This window comes from Apodemus sylvaticus, chromosome 13 (genome assembly GCF_947179515.1).
Source record: "Apodemus sylvaticus chromosome 13, mApoSyl1.1, whole genome shotgun sequence".
NCBI lineage: Eukaryota > Metazoa > Chordata > Mammalia > Rodentia > Muridae > Apodemus > Apodemus sylvaticus.
The window spans coordinates 29,634,391-29,660,400 of NC_067484.1; the positions used below are offsets into that span (position 1 = coordinate 29,634,391).

General features: G+C 42.1%; 1 protein-coding gene across 2 annotated transcripts; it reads right to left on the bottom strand.

The window, feature by feature from the left end:
- Positions 1-339: 339 nt before the first annotated feature.
- Seh1l (SEH1 like nucleoporin) lies at positions 340-25,002 on the bottom strand. Of its 2 annotated transcripts, none has more exons than XM_052155897.1 (9): positions 24,675-24,876; positions 20,162-20,212; positions 14,049-14,195; positions 12,894-13,105; positions 9,977-10,075; positions 6,910-7,050; positions 6,235-6,392; positions 3,793-3,943; positions 340-1,104 (listed from the first exon to the last, which is right to left on the bottom strand). In XM_052155897.1, the coding sequence occupies exons 1-9, from the start codon at positions 24,783-24,785 to the stop codon at positions 912-914; spliced, it is 1,263 nt and encodes a 420-aa protein (XP_052011857.1). In that variant the 5' UTR covers positions 24,786-24,876; the 3' UTR covers positions 340-911. The 2 variants fall into 2 exon arrangements, with proteins under 2 accessions (XP_052011857.1, XP_052011855.1); XM_052155895.1 differs by lacking the exon at positions 340-1,104 and adding an exon at positions 2,145-2,711 and having other exon boundaries at positions 24,675-25,002.
- Between the last annotated feature and the right edge of the window lie 1,008 nt (positions 25,003-26,010).

Below are 26,010 nucleotides of genomic sequence, written 5' to 3' on the forward strand. Positions count from 1 at the left end.
GCCATCTCAGCTGGCATTGTACCTCTAAGTGTAACATTTACTTACCCCTTGGGGCTGGTTCTGCTTTATTTTTTAAGCTTTTACTTCTCTTTCTCTGTTTTGTTGTTGTTGTTGTTGTTGTTGTTGTTGTTTAGTGGCAAGGGAAAAGGACACAAAGCCTAAACTGTCTTACAGTGCATTCATTTTTGCCTGGTATGGTACAAGCCTCTAATCCCAGGGAGGTAGAGGTAGGTAATGTGAGGTCCAGATCATGCTAGGCTACACCATCAGTTCCAAGGCAGCCTATACACACTCTCAAAACACAAGGACATGTGGTTTTTGTAAGACAACAGACTCACATCTTTTAAAATATTTTTATTAAATAACCTACTTGGAGAATAATTACAAAATCTCTAAGTAGTAATTCCAAGTAGTGAAAGGCTTTTTCCTTTAAAAAAAAAAAAAAGACAAAAATATCCTTATGATTTGCTGCTTTATACACAGGAATGATTTATTTTACAGTCATCTGTAACATCAGCCTATAAAATTAAAAACATTTCTTAATGTCTGAAATACAGAGTGAAGTTCACAATGATATGCTTTCCTATGAAACTACCTATCAACAGACAAAACTGAACTCTATGATAACAATTCCACACAGAATTTACAAGACAGGCACTTTGAATCAGATACTGGGAATTTTTCACAGTTAATATTGCTTTTTTGAAGCTCATCTCATCATAACCAACTAGTGAAGCCAAGGTTTCCTGGTGCAGAAGTACAAACAGGTTTGGTTTCAAACACTTGAGTTGTGATACATGCAAGACATGCCCTAAATAAGAAGGATCTTCTAAAAGAAAATGAAGAAACCAAAAAGCAGCCCAGAATAAAAGCATTTACAAGCATCTGGATAAGGCCTTTAAGTCAGTATTTTACACCCCTTCATTCTCAGGTAAGGGATTAAGAGGCCGAGAGAGGCACCCTCTGCGAGGGTGAGGATACTGGAGGCTGGCAGTGTCAGCATCGCAAGAGTGCTCTAGCAGAGGAGCAGGAGGAGGAAGGAGCTGGGCACAACTGGACCATCTTGATCCAGCCCGTGGGGAATCCAGAGGGGGAAAGAAATACCTGAAATAATGAAGACAGGAACAAAACACCAAAACAAAAACAACAGGGGGGGAAGGAGGGAGGGAAACAGAAGAAAAGAGAAAAGCAGTAAATACAAAGAGAACCAAAGAAGAGAAAACATGCTGGAAGGAAGGAAAATAAAGCTTGTATATTCATGCCACACCACTACAACAGTACAAATCAAGACTCTCACTTGAATCAAGGTTGCTTAAGAAGTATAGAAGTTTGAAAAAAATACAATCTGTTAAAGTTAAAATGCCCCCCAAAATTATCAGTACATATGTTACAGAGACATTCATTTTATAAATTTAAAGCCTTATCTAATCTCATCTGATTCTTAATTTCCAGGTCTGCTTTTCATTTTCAGCAATGCTGCATGTGCTGCAGCAGCGGGCACACATCTTTAGTGCATACATGATACTGAGAACCAACTCCAATACACTACATGGGAAAGCTGGTTACTGCCACGTGCTTTTGAAAAGTACAATCATTGGACAGCATTAGTTTCCTGCAAAAAACTTAGAATACCTACAGAATTTTGGTGCATAAAAAGGCTCAAATAATTATAGCTTGTTATTCTACCATCTTATAACTTACCCGTAATATGTAGGCAGTTTAGTAAATGAAAACGTGTATAACTTTGTCATCAAAATCAAAAGTTTCAGAAGACAGGAACTCATTGAAAAAACACCTTAAAAATCCTGAGACATGGAATTTCAATTGCATGCACATTTTCTGAAAAATGTCAACTCATGTTTCCAAATTGTCTTAAAGGAAACCAAGTCATATAGGATCACACCATAAACATTCATGCATATAGTAGAAACAGCCATCTCTTTAAAGGTATGGGATGGAATCTTAGAAGTACTTCCATCATTCCTACCACCAAATAAAACCAGCAAACGCTAATGTGCTGCTTGGCTACAAACCATGTCATCTCAACTGTGGTAGCAGGTTAATGATCCCTTCCTTTACAAGTATTTTTAATCACAAGAAAAAGTAGTTGTGTGGATAATATCACCTGTAAAGTAGTTGTGTGGATAATGTCACCTGTAAAGTAGTTGTGTGAATAATGTCACCTGTAAAGTAGTTGTGTGGATAATATCACCTATAGAGCAATTCTACAAAAGGTAAACACATTACCACTCAAAACAATCTTTATGAAAATATTTATTCAATTTTCAAATTAAAATTATAAAAACTCATCATTTTAGCTTATTGTTTTAGAAAATAAAAGACATATTCCTATATTCTGTAAATGGAATAAAATTATATTTTTCCCTCCTCCCAACTGTTTATGAGGATAATAGCAATGCTTTCCCAAGTTAGTCTCTAGAACATCCCAAAAAATTGTTTTGGTGATGATGTGTCAACAAAAAAACCTTTCCATTTATAGTGTCAGGAGACTGACTAGTACAAAAGCTATATACACTGTAACATTAAAGGCCTTTGGACTGTGTGTAGTGGTGAACAGGCTGCTGGTGCATCTTGGAAGAGATCGAATGGCGCTGGGGAAGGGAAAAAGGAGCTGATTCCATTCCTGTGTGCATGCAACAAGCAGCAAAACAGCAAAGTTACTCCAGCTAGCTTGTACTCAGCTGTGCTTTCTGTTAAAGGACACAACACAAATGGAGAAGGGAGAATGCATCACAGATCTAACACAGATGGTTACTGGCACAATAAGAAAACAAATCGAAGCTATTTATGTTAGAAAATAACACAGTACTAAAGCTGTAACCTAAAACCAGATTTTTTAAAAATTAACTCTAATATGCTTTCCTTCATAAAATAATTTGTTCTTCTCAATAGTAACTGAAAACAGTTTCTATAGTTGCAAATACTTAAACCTTCAAAAATCAAACAGCAAGATTCCTTTATTAAAAGAATACAGTAGTATCAAAACAACAAAAAATAAAGTCTATGTTCTTCTTCTGCTTAGGATGGCAACAGGATAACCAACCACACAGCCATCTTAAGGTAGAACTTTGAAGTTTCCCATCCTTTATTCCAAATTATGCCCAATTAAGGAATATTTTAAAAATTTTATATTACAAATTTACATATTTGAAATTTGAATTGAAAAAAATGACTCTAGATTATGTCAAATTTGGTTTTAAATGTATGCAGAGCAGCCTAAACTTCAAGCTCTCATATTTTACCATTTTCTCTTAGTTATTCTACTCACAAAAGACAAATATTTCACTCACTGGTCTCACAAAGCTGTAGTTATGTACTTTATTTATTTAAAATTTCAATGTGACCTGATATAAAGCCTACTGAACAGGCACTTAAAAAACAAAAAAAAACAAAAAAAACAAGTGTTTCGCTAAGAGTCAGTCCTATTAAACCACACCTCCTTTCACTGCTGCAGAAAAGAACACAAATTCATAAAGCTACTAACAGTTTTACTGACTACTGAATTTCAGAATATAGTTCAGTGGACGTAAAAACCGTCCAGCAATTAAGAGCACTGGCTGCTCGTGCAAAAGAACCAGGTTTGATTCCCAACACCCACATGGTGGCTCACATGGATCCATTACTTCAGTTCCAAAACACTGGACTCTTTGGCCTCCCGAACACCGCGCATACTGTGGTGCACGGGCATACAAGCAGGCAGAACACTCACACACGTAAAGAGTGTGCATGGGCCGGGGTGAGGGGGGTCTCGGTTCCCACAGAAGAGCCTACCTGCCAGCGGAAGTTCCATTTAATGAGTTCTGAAGGTTTGGAATATTGGAGCTCAGAGAAGGGTTTGAGTTTCCCAGCTGAGAACTCCCATTTACTGGGCTCCCATTACCTTTCAAAATACCAGTACACTTCCAGTTGTCCATGTAATTAGCTGAAAGAAAAACAGCAAATGTATTGAAATGACACATCTACTCATATAAATACATATATCTTCACTCTTCTCCTAAAGCTACAAGTAATGAGATAAGCTATGGGCTACATTTCTAAAACTATCTGTGTATGATGTATTCCCATTCAGTGCGGATGCATGTGCACAAGCATGCACATGGAAGCCAGATGCTGGCACTGGCTGACTGGCCTCCCCTTGGACTCCCCATCTTAGTTTTTGAGGTAAGGACTCTCTCTGAACCTAGAGTTCACCAATTTGACTACCCCAGCTGCCTGGGTAGCTCCAAAGCCTGCCTTCTCACAGCTGCCTTGAGCGGGAGCCTGGGCTTCACGGAGGTGCTGGAGAGCTGAGCTCAGGTCCTCACGTTTTTTACAGCAAGCTCTTTCCCAACTCAGCCATCTCCACAGCTCCAGCAAGCTACAGTTACTGCTAGGTAAGCAGTAAGTATAATTTTTAGATGAAATACATTAAGGTTTTCAAAGAATTACTAATTTAAACCAGCCATGATCACTCATAATTGCGGCAGAAGAATTGGCCTGAGTTGGGCCAACCTGGGCTACAGTGAGTTCCAGACCAGCCTAAGGTGCAGAATAAGATCCTGTATCATAGGCAATTACTTGTTTAAGCAACATGAAAGCTTTTTTCTCTTCTTTCAGAGACAATTATCTAATCTCAAAGATAAATAAGTTAATATCTGAGCTGGGATGACAGTTCAGTCAGTGGAGTGCTTGACTTGCAGCCATGTGGACCACAGTCAGCGACAGAACCCACCAGGTGTGCCCTTGTGATCTCAGCAACAGACTATTAGGGACAGACAAATCCCCGGGGCTCAACAGCTGATCAGCCAGCCTTGCTACTTGCTACTTGCTGTGTCTCCAACACAAAGGTGAGTCATAACTAAAGAACAACACCCAAGAGTGTCCTCTTACCTCTACAAACACAAGTGTTACTATCAAAACAAAATCTTTACAAGAAATAAACCCAAACTCTTTGTCTTTCTTACAATTAATCTAAATAAGGATTGGAGCTGCCTTCTTGGTGATGCACATTACGTGGGTACTGTGTCAGTGATATGTTATTGATAAGAAAACCTCTGCATGGCACTTTAGTGGTTCATCCAATGTGGACTCATTCTTTGAATGCAAAACTAGTCACAGAAGTCAGTAAATCAAGACTAATGGGAAACAACTAGGCTGTCCTACTTTAAGCTTAGAAACAAAAAAAGAGAGAAGTCCTTAAAATCTAAAAGAGGAAAGGAAAATTTGGGCTGGTCCTACAGAATACACCGTTAAGACTGAACATGGGAGACCTTCAAGGCTTAGCCAAACTGCATTTTATGAAGGAAGAACTGCTCAGGGCAAATGACCCACTGCAGTTCTATAGCTGACTTCAGAATGGAGTCAGCCTCTATGATGCTACAGACAGAAGGCAGTGTCAACTGATTAGACCAAGTTCCCTCAATGTGGCACAAGAAACTCACAATCAGAAAAGTCTCTGAGTGAGTGAGAAAGAATGTATATGTGTGTGTGTGTGTGTGTGTGTGTGTGTGTGTGTGTGTGTGTGTGTGTGTGTGTGAGTGAGTGAGAACATGCACGCATGTCCGGGTACCTGTGTACCACAGCTCTACTGGTTTTTTTTTTTTTTTCCACTGAGCTATGTTTACCAGATTAAGGACCCTGAGCTTCTTAGAAGTCTCCTCTCTCTGCCCCCAGTTCCCTAAAGGATCGGACTGCAGAATTCATACTCATGTCCTTACTCATGGGAGGCAAATACTTTTATCAAAGACCAATGGAGGCCTCTCCAGGATTTAATAAAGCAGTTACCCGAATTAGCTTTTCCTGGAGATACCCCACATCCTAATTAGTTTTAAAACTGGCTTTCTTCCACAGAGATACAAAACAATTCAATTAGCCATTAACTTCTTCTTTTTCTTTTTTAAAGATTTGTTTATTATATGTAAGTACACATCAGACACACCAGAAGAGGGCATCGATCTCATTGCAGATGGTTGTGAGCCACCACGTAGTTGCTGGGATTTGAACTCGGGACCTCCAGAAGAGCAGTCAGTGCTCTTAACCACTGAGCCATCTCTCCAGCCCCAGCCATTAACTTCTATGAACTAGGTTATCTGATATTTCAAAATAGTACAAATATAAGACAATTATTTAAAAAAAAAAAACACTAAAAAGAATTTTAAAAATATATTTCAGAGTTTATGCTTTTAAATGAAAGGTAGATATAAGGAACAACTACTCCTCTATTAAAAACCTTACCTTTCCACAACCTAACACAGCCGTCATCTCCTGAAGACGCTAGGACTGTTCCAGTTATGTTCCAACTCACCCTCCAGACCTGAGAATTATGATTATCAAACTGAGCCACAATATGGATTTCAAATTTTGTTGGACCACCAGAAGAAGTAAGTTCTTTCCTAAAAAGAGATTAACAAAGTTTTCAACAAGTGTCTTGTGTGTATATACACACTTACACATAAACACATTTGAAGTAAGAAATACAAATAAGTACACTTACCATATTCTTTCCTAATATGCACTTATGTGCCCTGCCCACTACCCCACTACCCACTACCCACTACTCAACCTTCGGGCTACATATACATCATTTCATTTGACTTCTCCAAAACCTGGACTCACTTCACCCCCAGATGATACTCAGTGCCTCTTTTTGTTGGAAGAAACAAATGGGCACATTATTCTCTGAAACCAGGTTCAGAACCCAACAGATGTAACAATTCTACAAGACAGAGGAGCAGAAAGGAAGCACAGAAACAAGGAACTGAACAATTCAGACTAAATCCTCACTCCAAAAAGCTACATAAAACACTCAGGAGGACCAGCCTGCAGATCTCGGCTTTTACTGGTCTCTACAAAGGAAGAGAAGCAGAAGGAAAGAGTACTTTCAAATTCCTCAATTTTTCTACAACTCACCTCACTGGTTTTAATGTGAAAATTCTTACATCTTTGGTTGCTATTGCCAGGATGTGGAAAGATCTTCCCAAATTTGGAGCAAACGCAGTATCATGGACAGGATCCATGACTGTCATAAGAGTCTCAGCTTTTGCATATTTCCTAATTCAAAGAAATATGAATTAAAATTTTCAGAAATAAAACTTACAAAACTTGAGGCTGGAGAGACAGCTCAGGGTTAAGAGCTTGCCGTATCCTGAGTACCACAGCTGGATTCCCAGCACCTACTTCAGGTGCTTCACAGCTGCCTGGAACTCCAGCTCACTACTTTAAGCCCAGCACTGTGGAGGCAGAGGCAGGAAAATCTTCTGTGAGCTCCAGGCCAGCCAGGACTATGTATGGAGGAGCCCCCCGCGCCCCCCCCCCCCCGTTTCAAAATAAATGAAAACAAATGTTTAATGTCAAGAAACTTGAAAAAGTTCATCAACCTATCTCAATGTTTTTCATAATGTTCCCAATAAATGCTTGCCTTTCAGGGGGGACACTCAATAGTGACCCCCAAATGACTAACTCCTAGGCCCAAACTGGAGCCTACAAATGTAACCTTATTCAAAAAAACAAAGTTTTTTATTTATCTATCATTATCACCAGGGTAGAACTAACCCTAAAATTCAATGCCCTTAGATAAGACAAAACAGGATAAACAGGGCGATGACAGTCCGCACCTTTAATCCATTAGGGTGGTGGAAGTAGGTGGATCTCCACATTAGAGGCCAGCCTAGTCTACAGAGTAAGTTCCAGGACAGTCAGAGCTACACAGAGAAAATGTTTCTAAGAAAAAACAGACTGAAAAAAACCACAAAACAGGGAAAGTGCCTAGAGTGGCTTCCCCAGCCCAGGATCCTGGGCTCAAAAGCTGAAGAGCCAGCAAAGATTGCCTAAGAGCACAGCGAAGCCAACAACTGGACTTCAACTCTCTGACCTCCAGATAGATCACCAGTTGGTAAAGAAAAAACATTCTGTTAGATTGGCCCAAGAACCAAAATAAGGCCCAGTCTGCTCCTCTACAGTTTAGTGTATCTTAAAATACTTTAATCAAAACTTAGCAAAATGAAGTCTGGGTCTGGGCTGGAGAGATGCATCCCTTAAGCACCAGCTACTCAAAAAGTGTTTAAGAGCACTGAATGCTCTTCCAGAGGTCCTGAGTTCAATTCCCAGCAAACACATGGTGGCTCACAACCATCTGTAATGGGATTTGATACCCTCTTCTGATGTGTCTGAAGACAGTGACAGCATACTCATATATATAAAATAAATAAAATAAAAACCCATTACAGATGGTTGTAAGCCACCATGTAGTTGCTGGAAATTGAACTCAGGACTTCTGGAAGAACAGTCAGTGCTCTTAACTGCTGAGCCATCTCTCCAGCCCTAGCTTTTTTTTTAAAGGGCAAGAACCTAGTATGGTGGTTCATGCCTTAGCACTCCATAGAGAGGGAGAACCATGCGAGTTCAGCCTGGTCTACGTAGTGAATTCTAGGCCAACAAAGCCCCACCCCCCACCCACCCCCACACACACACACTCCAAGCCTGTTGAAGGAAGGAAGGGAGGGAGGGAGGGAGGGAAGGAGGGAAGGAGGGAGGGTGGGTGGGTAGATGGGTGAGTAGGTTAGGTATGGCATACACCTGTGACCTCAGCATTTAGGTCAATGTCTTAGCACTAGACAAGACCATTGAGTTCCTGGCCAGCCTGTGCTGTCAGTGTCAAAGCTTTTTACCCTGCTTTTGTGCTCAGACTTCCTAAGCACCAAGACAAATGCATCATGTACCTGCATTACCTAACTGTCTTCCCCTTTCTCACTGTCCCTAAAGCCACTGTCATCTCCCAACTAGATGACTTTAAAAACCACTCACCGGGCAGTGGTGGCGCACGCCTGTAATCCCAGCACTCTGGGAGGCAGAGGCAGGTGGATTTCTGAGTTCAAGGCCAGCCTGGTCTACAGAGTGAGCTCCAGAACAGCCAGGGCTATACAGAGAAACCCTGCATCCAAAGGGAAAAAAAAAAAAAACACTCATGTTCCCTTCTAAATACTTACCACACCTCTGAAGAGTTAAACTACCGTCTGGCCCTGTACTCAGTAGGATAACAGACATACAGCCGCGGAACAGGCTCCTGCACTGTCTGTCTGTCTTCACACCCCAGCTGCCTGTTCTGTTACAACCGCAGTGCTGTTGCTGGATACAGTCTCATTCATGTGGAAGGCTTTCTGCCTCTGTCTAGCTGACTTCTACTCACCCTGTAGGTGTAAGTGAACATTCCTAACCTAATCCTTGAACCAGGTTTCCTGGGGTAGGAAACTCTTCAACATCCTGATTCTTTTAGTTCAGAAAGTTGTCCCACTCCTTAGTATTATGTTCCATTTTCTCTACAAGGTGATAAATATTGAGGTCCAAGTTACTGTCTCTTCAGTTTCCTCTTCATAAACTGGGTGCATCCCTTAAGCACCAGCTACTCAAAAAGTTGAAATGGGAAAATCGGAATGAACTCTCAGTCAAGACCAACCAGGGTAACAAAAAAGCTAAAAACAATGAGCTAGAGCCAGCTCGGCAGTGGGGAGCACTTTTGCTCCTGCAGAAGGCCTAGTCTTTATCCCCAGAACCCACACCCATCCACAACTATAATTCCAGAGGATCCAATGCCCCCTTAAGACATGTCACCAGGCATGCATTCGGCCCACAGAAAAAATGTAGGCAACAGACTCAGAAAATAAATCTTTTTTAAAAAAGCAAAAACCAGGCCAGGGTATGGTGGCATACACCATGAATTCCAGTACCTGGGAGGCAGAGGCAGAGGCAGGTAGATCTCTGTGAGTTCAAGGCCAGCCTGGTCTACAGAGGGAGCTCCAGGACAGCCAGGGCTACCCAGAGAAACCCTGTCTTGGGGAGAAAAAAAAAAAAAAACTATAAATGAAAGCACAGCACAGAAGTTGGTATCTCTCAGGAAACCAGTAACAATGAAATGACAATGCAGATAATAAAGGACAATCAGTTCAAATAGAAACACAGTTCTGAACAAAGCAGTACTGACCTGGTATTTTCATTGTATTCAAAAATCTGAACCTTGGCCATTGAATTTGGACTGCTGTCATCACTTCCCACAGCGATCATGGGGGGATGAGCACGAGAGCTAGAAAGAAGGGAAACACTTAGACAACAATACAAACGCTACTGCTGGATTAACACAATGTAAGAACTGGACTCAAGGAGACAAATAACCTACAAGTCAGTCTGACCTCACCATCACATCTGGATGTCCACCATGGACCTGCCACGCTACATGTGTGTGTGAGGACTGTCCCTCGTGAGGACACCTGCTTCTCAAGGAGCACTTCTTCTGAACAAGGGCATTCCAACAGTTAGCCCTGGAAACATCAGCAACAGGAAAGTATAGTTCTTTAATATTAGAGCTAACTAAAACTTTGTTACTAAACCATCACAGGATTAGATCCGCTAACCTAATAGAAAACTCAGATAAGCTATAAAGGGCTATGGTAATAACTGAAGGTACGGAAAGATTATTCTACATAAACAGCTTCATGAGAGTGTATCTATAACAAATATTCATATAACCTGGCTGCTAGTTAAACTTCAGAGTCAGCTAGTGCTCATAGATAAATATCTATACCCATGTTAAATATTTACAGAACCCAAATGTTATGTTCAACATGTATTTATAACAATGTAACAGAAACTAATATAAGGAAGGTTCAACATGAAACAGAAGCAAAACAAGCTCAGTCATTTTCTGTGTCTCTCTCCTCTCCTTTTTCCTCCCCATTCCCCTCAGGTTATTAAGACAGAATTTCTGTGTGTAGCCCTGGCTGTCCTGGAACTCACTCTGTAGACCAGGCTGGCCTCAAACTCAGAGACCCACCTGCCTCTGCCTCTGGAGTACTGGGATTAGAGGCGTGCGCCACCATCACAAGGCTAATTTTCTCCTTTGTAAGAGAGGAATCACTGGGACTATGTAGATGGCTACAGGGTCAAGAGCATTGGCTGCTGTTCCAGAAGACCTGGGCTCGATTCCCAGCACCCACATACATGGTGGCTCACAGAGGTCTGTAACTCAATTCCAGAGACTCTAATACCCTCTCTGGCTTCCACGGACACTGCATGACGGCAATGTAATGATATACAAACAGGAGAAATACCAATATACATAAAATAAAACTTTTTTAAGTTTTTAAAATTTGAGGAATCATATAATCTAAGAACTAATAAATCACTAAGTACAGATAAACTTAAAGTTTCAATTACCAATATAACAACTATAAAGATTACCACAAATAAAATATATACTAGTCATATTCAGGAATCAGTGAATATAAACAGTTTAGATCTAAGAGAGCAAAAACAATCAGAATAAATCATCTACATATGTAACAGTAGCTAGCAGAATTAAAACCTAAAACCTATTGACAGCACTTCCTTTCAGAAAAAGAGAACTTTCAGTTTTGTTTTCCATTCTTCTAAATATTTGCATATTTTCTTACCAAGTTATTAAAATAAACAAATAAAAAGCAAACATGAGAGCTGGAAAGATGTCTCAGCAGTTAAGATCACTTGTTAGCCCTCCAGAGGACCCAGGTTCAATTCCAAGCACCCATATGGCGACTCACAATAGTCTGTAACTCCAGTTCCTGGGATCCAATACCCACTTCATGCCTCCAAGGACACCAGACACATATGTGTTTCACAGATATACACACAAAATAAGTACTAGCTTTGTTTAAAATCTTTTTTGTTTGTTTGTTTTTTGTTTTTGTTTTTTGGATTTGGTTTTTGAGACAGGGTTTTTCTGTATAGCCCTGGCTGTCCTGGAACTCATTCTGTAGACCAGGCTGACCTTGAATAAAAAAAAATATGCTTTTTGTAATTAGATAATATTATCTAGAAGACAGTTTCCATTTTACTATCTCTATAAAATGGAGGAACCCATTCATTATCAATAGTTCAGTGAGAACTTCTGGAAATTTTTCTAAGCACAGAAAAATAAATTAGAGTATTTTTAAGAGATAGATCTGTGTAAAAATCACCAGATACATACTAACCCAAGAAGACATACTATACTTAGTCATGTATAGAACTCATACATTTTTCACAGAAAAATACTTTGGGCATTTCTTCACATTTTATCTATCTATCTATCTATCTATTTATTTTTTTGGTTTTTCAAGACAGTGTTTCTCTGTGTAGATTTTGATCTTTTTGATTTTAAATTTTATTTATTTCATGTATGTGGGTACACTGTCACTGTCTTCCAAAATAGGGCATTGGATCCCATTGCAGATGGTTGTGAGCCACCATGTGGTTGCTGGGAATTGAACTCAGGACCTCTGGGAGAGCAGTCAGTGCTCTTAACCACTGAGCCATCTCTCCAGTCTTCTGTTTAAAATCTTTTAAAAGCAACCATTGTAGCCAGGCAGTAGTGGTGCACGCCTTTAATCCCAGCACTTGGGAGGCAGAGGCAGGCGGATTTCTGAGTTGGAGGTCAGCCTGATCTACAGAGTGAGTTCCAGGACAGCCAAGGCTACACAGAGAAACATTGTCTCGAAAAAGCAAATAGATAGATAGATAGATAGATAGATAGAATGTGAAGAAATGCCCAAAGTATTTTTCTGTGAGAAAATGTATGAGTTCTATACATGACTAAGTATAGTATGTCTTCTTGGGTTAGTATGTATCTGGTGATTTTTACACAGATCTATCTCTTAAAAATACTCTAATTTATTTTTCTGTGCTTAGAAAAATTTCCAGAAGTTCTCACTGAACTATTGATAATGAATGGGTTCCTCCATTTTATGGAGATAGTAAAATGGAAACTGTCTTCTAGATAATATTATCTAATTACAAAAAGCATCTGAAAAATTAAACCAGTAAATTCTTAGCTTGAAAAAAATCACCTGCCTGCTTCATTAGACTTTCCAGAGGTGTGGTGAGCTTACCTGGAAGGGTTCCAGGAGATACAGCTGCAGCACAGCTTGCACGAGATCTCATGCTGTAGCGACCACTGGCTGAGATTCATCACATCTGGAGCCTCGTATATTCTCACTATGCCGTCTGCTGAGCAGGTAGCTAACATCAGGCCCATATGTTTGGGAGCAAATTTCACATCAGTAACAGAGGTTCTGCTGTCCACTAGAGTTGTCCTCTTCACCTGGAAAAAAATACAATTTAAACCATACACAAAAAGAAATGTGATGGATCTGAAGAACAAATGTTTTAGATTCACAATCTGCCATTTATTAGGTTTTCATTCTTGCATAAGAAACTTAAGGCCACTCTTGGTCTCTATTTCCATGAAGCACTTTGTATATACAATCTCTTAACAAATTAATGAACACTTATGCCTTTAAGAGAGAAGTCTGCCTTTAGAAAGCATCATATATTAGGTTAGTAATCTCACTAAACAGACTCATCACCAAACCAGAAACATTAGCACTTTTACACACACAGTTGTGTCTTACAAGGCTACAAGCAGTAAAGCAAACAAAGTGAGCTCCTTCAACAGTAAACCTAAGGCTTGCGACCTCTGCGGCAGCAGTAAGGGAATGGACTACATCACAGACAATACAAAACACCTGCAGACTAGACACCCTTATGGCAGAACCAGGTAAGAGGAAGTTCTCACTGCACACAATCTTTTACGGCTTTGAATTTTATATTGTGCGTGTTTATTAAGAAAAATAAATTGAAAAGAAAATAAACAATAAACTTCAATAAAAGCGGTGGAAGTCTTACAATCCAGTTTAATTCTCTGCTCTGAGAGTTGAGGAACGTGAGCAGCACACAGGTAAAAATCAACAGACAAAGGCCAAGGTAGACAAAGGGAAGGGAAGCTTTGAGCGCAACTCAGTGATAGTGCAGTAAGCCCTGGGTTCAATCCCAGGACTGCAAAGTACCTACAAATCAGAAGCCAAAAACTGTAATACTAACTACTGTACAAAATGGTATAAAATTCACAAATACACAAAATCCAGTACAAAGAAAATCCTGAGTTCCCCACTGGAACACTGAAAAGCAGGGGTACCAGTGCAAGCCCAGCAAAAGTGAAATAAATAGGAGAGAATACGGAAGGAGGCGCAAGGAACTAATCTCACCCAGTGACTCTGTCCTCGGAGTTTATCGTTTGATTCTCCGACTATTTCTTCCCATACAGCTGCTGTTCGGTCAAAAGAACAAGAAGCCAAAACTTGTCCAAATTCAGGATGAGCCCACGTCACACGCCATACAGATCCACTATGTGTCTGTTTAAAAAGCAAAACTGATTTTACTTACTTCACACATATCGTTTTACTTGTGAACATAATAGAACACAAGTAGTTCTACTTCAGTAAGGCAAGAAAGACAGCAATTTTAACATTTAAATAAAAAGTTAATTTCCAAAAACTTAAAACGTTTGGAAGCTATTTAGGATAGTGGACTTCTGGAGTTGTATTTATTATTTACTTATTCTTTCCTTATGTATGAGTGCTCTGTCCACACGGAGTCCTGCATGTGAGAAGACACCATCAAATCCCTTTGTAGATGGCATGAGCTATTATGTGGTTGCTGGGAACTGAACTCCAGACCTCTGAAAGAACAGTCAGCCTTAACTGCTGAGCCATCTCATCAGCCCCTACAGTTGGTATTCTTTTTAAATTATTTTATCTTATTTTGGATGTGTCTTCTCCATCTCCTCACTGAACCTGTACCTCACGGATTAGCTAGGCTTGGCGGCCAGCTAGCTTCTGTAGATCCACTCGTCTCTGCCTCCCCAGCACTGGGATTAAAAGACCGTGCTTCCACGCACGCACACTTCATGTGCTTCCAAACCTGGGTCCTAACAATTGCATAATTTTATTCGATTAAGAGCAAACACGGAGATGGCTTAGCAGGTGAGAGTACTGGCTGCTCTTATATAAGATTTGGGTTCGGTTCCCAGCACCCTCGTGGTAGCCACAACAATCTGTATGTAACTCTATTTCCAGGGGATCAGATGCCTTCCTCGGGCTCCTGAGGGCACTCTTGATGCACATAAATACTCAGGGAACTCTTTTTTTTTTTGGATTTGTTTTTTTTTTCCGAGACAGGGTTTCTCTGTATAGCCCTGGCTGTCCTTGAACTAAGGCATGTGCCACCACCGCCCGGTGGAGATTTTTATTTTTAAGAGTTCCCTGAGCTGGGCAGTGGTGACACACACCTGTAATCCCAGCACTTGGGAGGCAGAGGCAGGCATTTCTGAGTTCGAGACCAGCCTGGTCTAGAGTGAGTTCCAGGACAGCTGGGGCTATACAGAGAAATCCTGTCTCGAAAAAACGTAAATAAATAAATAAATAAATAAATAAATAAATAAATAAATTTAAAAGCTAACAATAGACAGAAAAGTTACAACAAAATGGTTAAATGATTTGAACTGATGTGAAGTTAAACAAGAAACTGTTTTATGGGTGTGAGCCTAAGCAGCCCAAACCCTTGTACACAGAGAAATAGTGAAACGGTCCAGGATGCATGAGGGTGCCTCTCATAGACGCACAGCGCAGCTTTAGGATGATGAGAACTGGTACTTTAACCGTGAGTCTGATGTACACCTAGCTGTCAGCTCTGCCAATGTTGGCAGTGGCAGTGGACCACAGCACCCAGTCAGGATCCACCAAGAACCCGTGTGTGCTGTGCTGATGCAGGACGCCAGACAAGGAGGATATACTGAAAGCATTTAGCTTACAGCACTTTCAACCTAATTTATGTTTATTGGTTAATACCCCATTTAAGCCAAGGAATACATCTAATTTAAAGCTCAAAATCATTTCATTGTATAAGACATATAAAGTTACATATAAAGTACTCCCTCATGATGTCAAGAATAAAAGTGGACTGATGTGTTTCACCATCAAAGAAATTTGTAAGGTCACTAGATACTTTTGACAATCACTCTACCAATTACATTTAGAAAATCTCACACTTCAATGTTTCTTTATTGTTGTTGTTTTAACATGTTTTCACATAGCCCAGGGTGGCTTAGGATTCCTTATGTATCTAAGGATGATCCAGAACTTGAGTTCTTCCTGCCTTCACATCCCCGTGCTGGGTTACAGGTGTGTGCTAAGATTTCAGGCATGTGCCCACACCTGGTTTTTGCACAACTGCCAATCAAATCAGAGTTTCTACTAACAGAGCTACGGCCCCAGCTACTCTTCTGTATTTCTAACACTTTCTCCACTTTCAGGAACATCAGCCTTCTTAAACCAGGCACGGTGGCCTACGACTTTAATCCCAGCATTTGAGAAGCAAGCAGGAGCCCCAGGAGTTTGAGGCAAGAATATTCTACAAAGTGAGTTCTGGATCAGCCAGGGCTATGTAAAAGGATCCTGTCAATATATAAATAGATAAGAAAATAAATAATAGAATGGTTTCTGAGACCAGTAACTTCTACAAGATCACAATGTCATGACAAAGGGCAAACCGCCCACTTCTCGTCTGTCTCAACTTCTGGGCTTCACCAAATGTTAGATTCTTATTTTAACTGAAGAATGAGGTATGCACAAAGATGTCACAACAATTTTTAAAAGTTTAAATAATCAGACATGGTGGCATATGCCTTTAATCCAGGCAGGTACATCTCTGTGAACAAGTCCAGCCTAGTTTACATAACATTAGGCCAACCAGGGTCAAAAAGCTAGATCCTGTCTCAAAAATTAAATTACATAGCCAGGAGTGGTGGCAAGTGCTTGTACTCTTAGCAGATGGAAGACAGATACATAAACAATGTCACAAACCTAAGGACAGCCTGCTTGATTTACATTGCAAGTCCAGGCTATCTCAAACAAATAATAAACTTGTAAATCACCATCCATTAAACACAGAATATTTACTGGATGTTTCTAAATAGCCTTTAAAAACATAGGACAGTACTAAAAAGTGAGACAGAGGCTTCCTTTGCACATGGCATGTTGATATACACTTTACTTCCAGCATTAGGGAAGCTGAGGCAGAAATACTACTGCAAGTTCAAGAACAGCCTGGGCTACAGAGCAAGACACTGTCTCAAATAAACAAACTGGAGGCCTGTGGAATAGCTTAGTCAGGAAAATGTTTGATACAGAGCTACAAAATGTGTGGGGACGTTACTCCACCTATTCTTACCATAGACCTAAAGCAAAAATTGGCTAATTAGCCTAACTTACCATATATTAAAGTTGTGAGCCTGTTACATTTAATTGATTATAGTATTTTGCTATAATGGCAAAAAACAAATACAAACATTTCTCTTTTATAATATTTTTTTAAGATTTATGTATTTATTTCATATATATGAGTATACTGTAGCTGTCTTTAGACTCCAAAGATGAGGGCATCAGATCCCATTACAGATGGTTGTGAGCCACCATATGCTTGAACTCAGGACCTTGGGAAGAGCAGTCAGTGCTCTTAATCACTGAGCCATCTCTCCAGCCCCCAAACACAAACATTTCTTACACTAAAAAACCAGAAGTAATTCAAATGTCCATCACAGATGAGACAATAAATAAAAGATGGCTGGTAATATTCTGGTAATGTGGTAATAACACATTTTATAAAACACCATACACACACACACACGCACACACACACACAACCAAAACAACAACAACAACAAAAAAAACACCAAACACACTGAATATGGTGGCACATGTCTTTAATGCCAGCACTTGAGAGACAGAGAGAGGCAGGTGGATCTCTCTGAGTCTAAGACCAACGTGGTCTGGGATAAGTTCTAGGAGAGCCAGGGCTATACAGTGTGAACCTGTCTCAAAAGATAAATACATAAAACACAACATGGATGAAACTCAAAAATATGCTACGGAAACTAGCCAGAACAAAGGAGTATATTAAGCTACTACAGTGTTGTGTGACCCTTCCTAAGGGGAATCCAATAGAATTCTATCCAAACAGAATTCTATCCAGGACTAGCTGAGCAGACCAGTGACTTTGCTTGGGTTACTTACGGGATTCTGAGACTCGGTTAACACAGAAAGATAACTATATCACCAAGTCCCCATCAGCCTGGCTGATCACAGAAGCTGACCCTGTAGCATGCTACCTTCAGTCAATCTCCTACCTTGTCTATATAGGAACACCCAAGACCATTGGCAGCTTCAAAGGAGGGTCTGACTCTTGCCCATCTCTAAGAAAGAATAGTAACAGCCTTCTCTATTAGCATAGAGTCAGCCATCATTGTGCTGTTTATTCATTCCCTTACTGTGACTACAGGGCCAGGGTACTCTGGAAGTCACCAGGGCAACTCAGCTTTGTGACAGCAATAGTCATGTGAGGCCAGGAGAAAATAGCACTGCTACAAACTATGGTCCCATAACAAATATGCAGAAACTGCTTTTGCTAAAAATTATGAACTCCTCACAGATCCACAAGGTAATTAAACAGAGGATGGAAGAACTGGCATCTCTGCCTTCATCTGAATAGGTCAAGCTCCTGCTCTACATAGGCATGAGAAATTACTTACAGGAGTATCTGTAGCCCATTCGATTCCCCTTTCAAGGCTGAAGACTTGGAAAGAAATCTCTGTTCTCAGTGAACCTATAGTCATGTTGGGTTATGAAAAGAACCAACCATTACAGGACAGACCACCCCACACTAAAGAGCAATCAATTATCAGTAAGTATAAGGCAGAAGTAATCATTCTGTAAGGATCAGACTGAGGGGGAAACATTGATCCTCAAGCAATGACAGACATAAAGGTCTCTTTAGACCAATTTTTGAAACTAGAGGTAAGATAATGATTTAAATCTAAAACACATGATAGTACCTGAAAGCCACAGTTGGAGTCACCCAGCTACAAATCATGTGACCTACAAGTGACCCACCTACAAGACATATTAGAGCAATAGTAGCAAAGATATTTTGGAAGAAACCAACCACTTTCTGACTGACTTGACACTGCTAAAATGGCCAAGAACCTGCAACTAGATAGATCAGTAACCATTATTATTCTGACAAAGGATCCTAACAATAAAATGACTCCTAATGACAGGCTGCTGTACCCACAGATCAGGGCCTTGCTCAGCCCTCATCAGAGAAGCGTCTTCCTGAAGTAGATGGAAATTACCAGAGACCCACAAGTGGACAGTGAAGAGTGACGGACTTCGGAACACTCAGTCCTACATGGGATGTGTTCATCAAAACCCTCCCTTCAAGGCTACAGATCTATACTGTAGAGAAGGCAGAAAGATCTTAAAAGTCAGAGTGACAGACAACACCACAACACCAAGAACAGAGTGTCTTCTAGTATAACAGGAGCAGTGCACACACAAACTCAGACACTGGAGCATACAGAGGTTCAAGTCAGAAGGGTCCCAGGGCTAAGAGAGAGAATTGGACACAGGGTCACACCCCTAAACAAGATGCTACCTACAACGGATACCTGTTAGCAAAGGAAAACTCCATTTCCTCCAGTGGCGTCTCACTGTATATATCAACCACACCTCAGGCAGGTCCCATACCCAGGAGCAGCTGGCCGACACAAAGACCTCCATGGTCATTTTACGAAGTTTTTGGTTTCTTTCAGCATTTTTTTTGCCTTACAGTCTTTTGCTTGTTTTAATTTTCATTTTTGTGGTTTCGTAGTGGTTTTTATGGACTTTTTGTTTTTGTTTGAGAAAGAACATAAAGTTGGGTAGGTAGTAAGAGGAAGGGAAAAAAAAACATGAAACATGCTAAAATCCTAGAGGAATTTATTTCAGGATGATACAAAATACTATTTTTCCACTCTTTTTTTTTTGGGGGGGGGGGTTGTTCGGGACAGGGTTTCTCTGTGTAGCCCTGGCTGACCTGGAACTCACTCTGTAGACCAGGCTGGCCTCGAACTCAGAAATCCGCCTGCCTCTGCCTCCCAAGTGCTGGGATTACAGGCGTGTGCCACCACAGCCAGGCATTTTTCCACTCTTTGGTTTTGTTTTGAGACAGGGTCTCTGTATCCAGGCTGGATTCTTAATTCATGGCAATCTCCTGCCTCAGTCTCCTAAGGCACTGAGATCCCATACCTGGTCAGACCTACAAATATTCTTATTATCAAATTTACTATTAATAACAAAACAATAATTTAAAAAAACAGAAACTGTATTTCCAGGAAAAGAACACTGTGTCAAGTTTATCATTTTTTCAAAGCTGAACTCAAATCATTAATACTAAAATAGCAAATATTTCAATGTTCTCAAACCATGCAAAAAGAAATACTAACCTTCCAACTAGCTGTACAGTGCCAGTCTCCGCTCTCACTCTTATCCCACACCTGTAAGGAAACAAAGGCAAGTGAGCAAGATGCAAGGAAACCTCGCCCACCGCGGAAGCCCTCCCCTCCCCTCAGGCTGCCAGAGGCCTCTAACAGACAGCCTAGTTCCTCCACTCATTCCTCCCCCGCCCTTCCTCCCAGCCCTGGTATTGCTTTAGGGGCACATGGTGCACTAGCAACAGCCCAGAGGCTCAAGCAGCATGGCAGATATGCTCCACTGAAGAACTCTGACTATGACTAAGAAGACACCGTTCCTAGCAGGTTAGATTCCTGTATCTGGTGGAACATTTTCACCAACCAATCAATATATAATGTTTTTTAGTGTGTATTTCAGTTTAAAGACTCCTGATTTGACATAAACTGGCCAACCAGCTCAACACCTAGCTCAACCAGAAGCCTGTAATCAGGCCAGAAGGACACTTATCAGACACAGTTTCCAAGGCAGACCACACCCTGCTAGGGCTTCAGAACTACAGAAAGCATTTCAGTGCCCCTCCAGGAAACCATTTTAGCCTTGGAACTCACTGACAGAAAGGATAAGAAATAAATGCATGAGAGCTGGGCGTGGAGGCGCACTCCTGTAATCCCAGCACTTAGGAGGCAGAAGCCGGTGGATTTCTGAGTTCAAGGCCAGCCTGGTCTACAGAGTGAGTTCCAGGACAGTCAGGACTACACAGAGAAACCCTGTCTCGAAAAACCAAAAAAAAAAAAAAAAAAAAAGAAAAGAAAGAAAGAAATGCACAAATTGTGGCACTAAGTAAGTGGACTGTAAAAAAGAATTTGCTTACAACATGAACCAAATACAAAGGCAGCCATCCTGATCCATCTCAGCCAGGAAGATGTAACCAGGAGACTTACTGAGGAATAAAATGATTGGATTCGGTGTCAATGTAGACGTGAAAATATTCTACAGCTACACTGCATCATCCCACAGTTTTGCAACTGATTGCAAAGGCACAGTGGGGCCAAGCTTGGCGGCATAGCCTGTAACCATAACTCATGGGAGGCAGAAGCAGCCTCTAAGTTCCAAGCCAGCCTGGTCTATGAGTCTGGACCAGATGAGGGGGAAACACACAGTGCCTGTTCACTTTGAGGTAACAAATTTTAATGAGGTAAAAGAAAAGAAAATAGCAACAACCCATGCTGGAGAGATGTCTCAGCACATAAAAGCACTGGCTGTTCTTCTTCTATAGGACCCAGGCTCAAACCTCAGCACTCTTCTGAACTCTAGAGGCACTGGAGGGACAGATACATGCGCAAACATTTATCCATTCATATAAAATAATAAAACTAAATAAGATAACTTTGGCCAGCGGTATGCGAAGCAAAGCTAAAGTAAAATATTCAATAAAAACACCAAAAAAAAAAAAAAAAAAAAACCCAGACTACAAAAAAAGTTCCAATTTAATCTATCAAAAATATATTAAGAGCCAGGAGATGGTGGCGCATGTCTTTAATCCCAGCACTTAGGAGGCAGAGGCAGGTGGATTTCTGAGTTTGAGGCCAGCCTGGTCTACAAAGTGAGTTCCAGGACAGCCAGGTCTACACAGAGAAACCCTGTCTCAAAAAGAAAAAAAGAAAGAAAAAAATATATATATATTTATATATATATTCACATATATTTATATATTTATATATATATATATAAAACTGGTAATTACTAAGAAAATGTAGCAATATTGGGAGAAAAAGTAATTCACCATGAAAAGCTTACACACATACACACACACACACACATACACACACACACACACACACACACACACACACACACACACACACACACACGACATTCAATGAAGGGTTTAAAAAGATGGCTCAGCAATTACACTTACTGCTCCTGTAGAGGACCCTGGGTCAGTTCTCAGCACCCACTGCCTACAACTCCAAAGGATCAGTTCCTTCTGACCTCATACAGGCACATATACAAACATATATAAAAATAATGAGCCTTAGAAAGTCACACTGACATTCAACTAGCCCAAAAGGAACTTGACAAAATTCTGTTTGTTTTGTTTTGTTTCACTATCTCACTCTTAACCAAGCTGGTCTCTCCGCCTCTTGAGAGTTGGGATTAAAGGCACACACCACCACCTCCCAGCCTTTTATTTTTAAGTCAGGGTCTCTCTACACAGTGCTGACTGTCCAGGAACCCATTACATAGACCACACTGGCCTAGAACTGTTCCAGCTACCCCAGCCTCTCAGGAGCTGGGATTATAGGTGTGTGCTACCATATCCAGCTTAACGATATTCTTTAAAAGATAGTGAAATACATTCAACGAATGGAGAAGATTGGTAAATGCAGTGAGCGTTCAGACAGCAAGGAGCTTACTAATTACTTTAAAGAATCACGTACACTGCAAGTGTATGTGCATGCTTGTTGGGTGAAGATCACAAAGAAGCCAGAGGGCAGCACTGGACACCAGATCTCCTGGAGCTGCAGTTACAGAGAGTTGTGAGCCTCAGGATATTAGCGCTGGGACCCACTTAGTCTCTCTGAAGAAGATACTCAGTCATACTCACTCTCTAAAACGTGTGTATAAACACAAACCTCTTGAGTAAGACAAAGTACTCTAGGCAGGAGTAGTGTCGCACACCTTTAATCCCAGCACTTGGGAGGCAGAGGCAGGTAGACCTCTTGAGTTCCAGGACAGTCTGTTCTACACAGGGAGTTCCAAGACAGCCTGAGCCACGATGTAGTGTCGATAAAGAAAAAAGAAAATGCACTCTGGACAATCCAAACACCAACTATCTGAAACTCTTCCACAAGTCAAGAGAAAAGTACCCCGTGACCACATCTGACTGCACTCCTGAAGGTGCGGCCCCAGCTCAGCGGCCTGCACTTTTACTCTCACGAGCTTTCGGGAACTCTGGATGGCCTGTCAACCATTTCCCAGTCAATTCCACCAAGTGCTCTAGCAGGGACTGCTGTAACGGGTGCTAAAAGGTTGGAGGCTGTGAGGGGCTCCAAGGCCACCTTCTCTGGGTCTACAAGCACGCGGCTCAGGCTCACTAGTACTCGAGCTGTAGGTCATCTATCCTAGTGGGATCCAGGCCTAATAAAGGGCTTCCAGAGAGGTCTTTTCTTGCCTACTTTCAACAGGGTGAACAGAAGTGGTCACACAAAATCCAACAGAGATGGGAGAGGGTTGACTACAGCAGAAACAGCACAGACCGGCAGTCCAGCGCCCAAGCTGTGAAAGCCACAGGCAGTTTGGTAACTTGACAGCCCCTTCACTGGTTGTCTATGCATGTAAGTAAGCTTTACAATGCAAAATTACGTTCTCTCCCAATATTGCTACATTATCTTTGTAAATACCATTCCTAATGGGTATAACTTGATGTCAAAGGACCCAGGCTCAGTTCTCCCAACAAGATGGATCGCAATCTTTTTTTTTTGGGGGGGGGGGGGGCTGGTTGGATTTGTTTTTTTTTTTCCGAGACAGGGTTTCTCTGGCTGTCCTGGAACTCACTCTGTAGACCAGGCTGGCCTTGAACTCAGAAATCCGCATGCCTCTGCCTCCCAGAGTGCGGGGATTACAGGTGTGTACCACCACCTCCCGGGGATGGAGCGCAATCTTAACTTGCTCTTCCTACCGGTACTTTCATACTTGAAGACAGAACACTCACACAAATAAGTCTTTAAAATTGTGGTGTTGTGTGAGTTCGAGGCCAGCCTGGTCTACAGAGTGAGTTCCAGGGCAGCCAGGGCTATTCAGAGAAACCCTGTCTCGGGGGGAAAAAATTGTAGGGTTGGGGGAGTGGAGTCGTTCTTGGTGGCACACATCTTTAACCACATCTGCAAAGGCAGGCAGATCATTGGGGCTACAGAACTGAGACCAAGTTTCTAAAAAATACATCGTAGCACACTCAACGGGCACTTGTGATAACCATCTTCAGAGACCACTTGAACACGAACAAGAATTAAAAACTGGTGTTCAGCTATTTTGGCGTTGTGAAGGAGTTTATACTTATAACCCCAGCATGGTGAAACTGTGCCTGGAGGACTACAGGCAGGTCTAGAGTCTAAGTCGCAGAAAACGTGTGAGTGTAACTGGCTAGTATTATCCCTTCAAGGAATCTCATGTGTCCTGGGCGAAGGAACACAGGCAACGCCCACAGACATGAGACACAGAGTCATGGGAAGAGGACATCCCCAGGGGAAGCCCAGGGTCAGCACATGGGCCTACAACCACAGCCGCGGCCCACTCGGCAGCCAGCACGCGCGTGCGCTTAGCGCCCCGAGGCCGAGAGCCGCCCCGCGCAGGCGCGGTAGGAATACGCCGCGAGCGCGGGCGGCCGTGACCCCACAATCCGCCGGCGGGGAGGGATCCCGCTGCTTCCGGCGTGGCGGCGTCCGCGGCTGCGGGTCGCGCGCGCCTCGGTCGGGGTTAGTCCCTTCTGCGCCGCCTCCCTCCCCTCTGTGCCGGGCCCTGGGCAGCAGAGCGTGCCGCGCGCACCTTGACGCTCTGATCGCTGGAGCAGGTGGCCATCCGGCGCCCGTGGAAATCGAAAGACACATCGTGGATGAGGTCCTTGTGGTCCGCCGCGATGCTGCGCGCCACAAACATGGCCGCCGCCGCCTGCCCGGCCCGCCTCCGAGAGGGCGGCGGTGCGGCCCGCAGCCCCCGGACTGCCGCGGAGGCACGTACGGCACGTCGACCCTCGCCTGCCCGCGTCGCCCCGGTGCGCCACGCCCCGAGGGACACGCCCTGCGCGGGCGGAGCTTCTGACCAAACCTCGCTGCAGCCGCCGACTGAGCCCAGAGATGGTGGAGGCTGGAAAAGGGAAAGCGCCTTCCGGGGTCGGCCTGGGGGTGTGTGCCTCCGAAAACACGTGATCGGTGCACCCAGCGAGTAGAGCCCTCCGGCTGCAGATTTGAATGGGAGACTCAACTGCCGAACTAGAGCTTCTTAGGAATGATAGAGGCGCCCAAAGTAGTAGCTTAGGGAGTCCGTCTCAGCGAGCACGAAGTCCGCCAGAAGGATGAAATTGAGATGAGGAGAGGAGGACCTGAAATAGTGCTGAAAGATGGCACAAGTACAACCGGCTCGAGGGTCAACAAAACCAGAATGGGGAAAAAGTTCTAGAAAGTCACCTGGGGTGATGGCAAGACCCAAAATGATGTCCAGTATTTACTTGCATGGAGCCAGTCTTTAATGGAGAAGTAAAATAAACAAAAATAGCCTGCAAAGAGAAATCTGTGAAGGAAAGTGCTCAAATCAGAAGTTGAGTCAAATTCAGGAAGTAGTGGAACATTCATTCTAAGAGGGTTTTAGGTGAGAGGTTGTCTAACTCCACCGGATCAAACTCCTGACTTTGGCTCCATGAACACCAGGATGCACGTGGTGCACAGACACACATATAGATGGAGCATGCATACACATAAAGATGTTTAAAGAATGGGAGTCGTTTAAAAAAGCACACTTTAAAGGGTCTCAAAATAATCGGTCCCAATGTTCCCTAAAGGATTTGTACAGAAACCCGCAGAGACCAATACCAGTCTTGAGTTTTCCTTATTCTTCCTTAAATTAGTAAGATTTGGGGCATGACTTGAATGACTGAGCTCCTTTGGTTCTAGCTCCAGAGAATCTGAAACATCTGGATTCCTTGAGGATCTACATGCTCCTGCACACAGCAGATACACATACATGCAGAGACATAAATAAAAGTAATCCTCTTTTAGATTATACTCCTTTGCTAGAGGTTCATCAAGTCCATCAGCTGTGCATAAAACTAATAATCATTTCCAGAGACATTAATTTCCAGAAACAAAACACATTATATAAAAGTACA

Coding starts and splice junctions, on each gene's coding strand:
- Seh1l (XM_052155897.1), bottom strand. CDS start 24,785: ATGTTTGTGGCGCGCAGCATCGCGGCGGACCACAAGGACCTCATCCAC. Junction 14,196..20,161: donor ACTGTACAGCTAGTTGGAAG/GTTAGTATTTCT, acceptor CTTTTTAAACAG/ACACATAGTGGATCTGTATG. Junction 13,106..14,048: donor TCCGAGGACAGAGTCACTGG/GTGAGATTAGTT, acceptor ATTTTTTTCCAG/GTGAAGAGGACAACTCTAGT.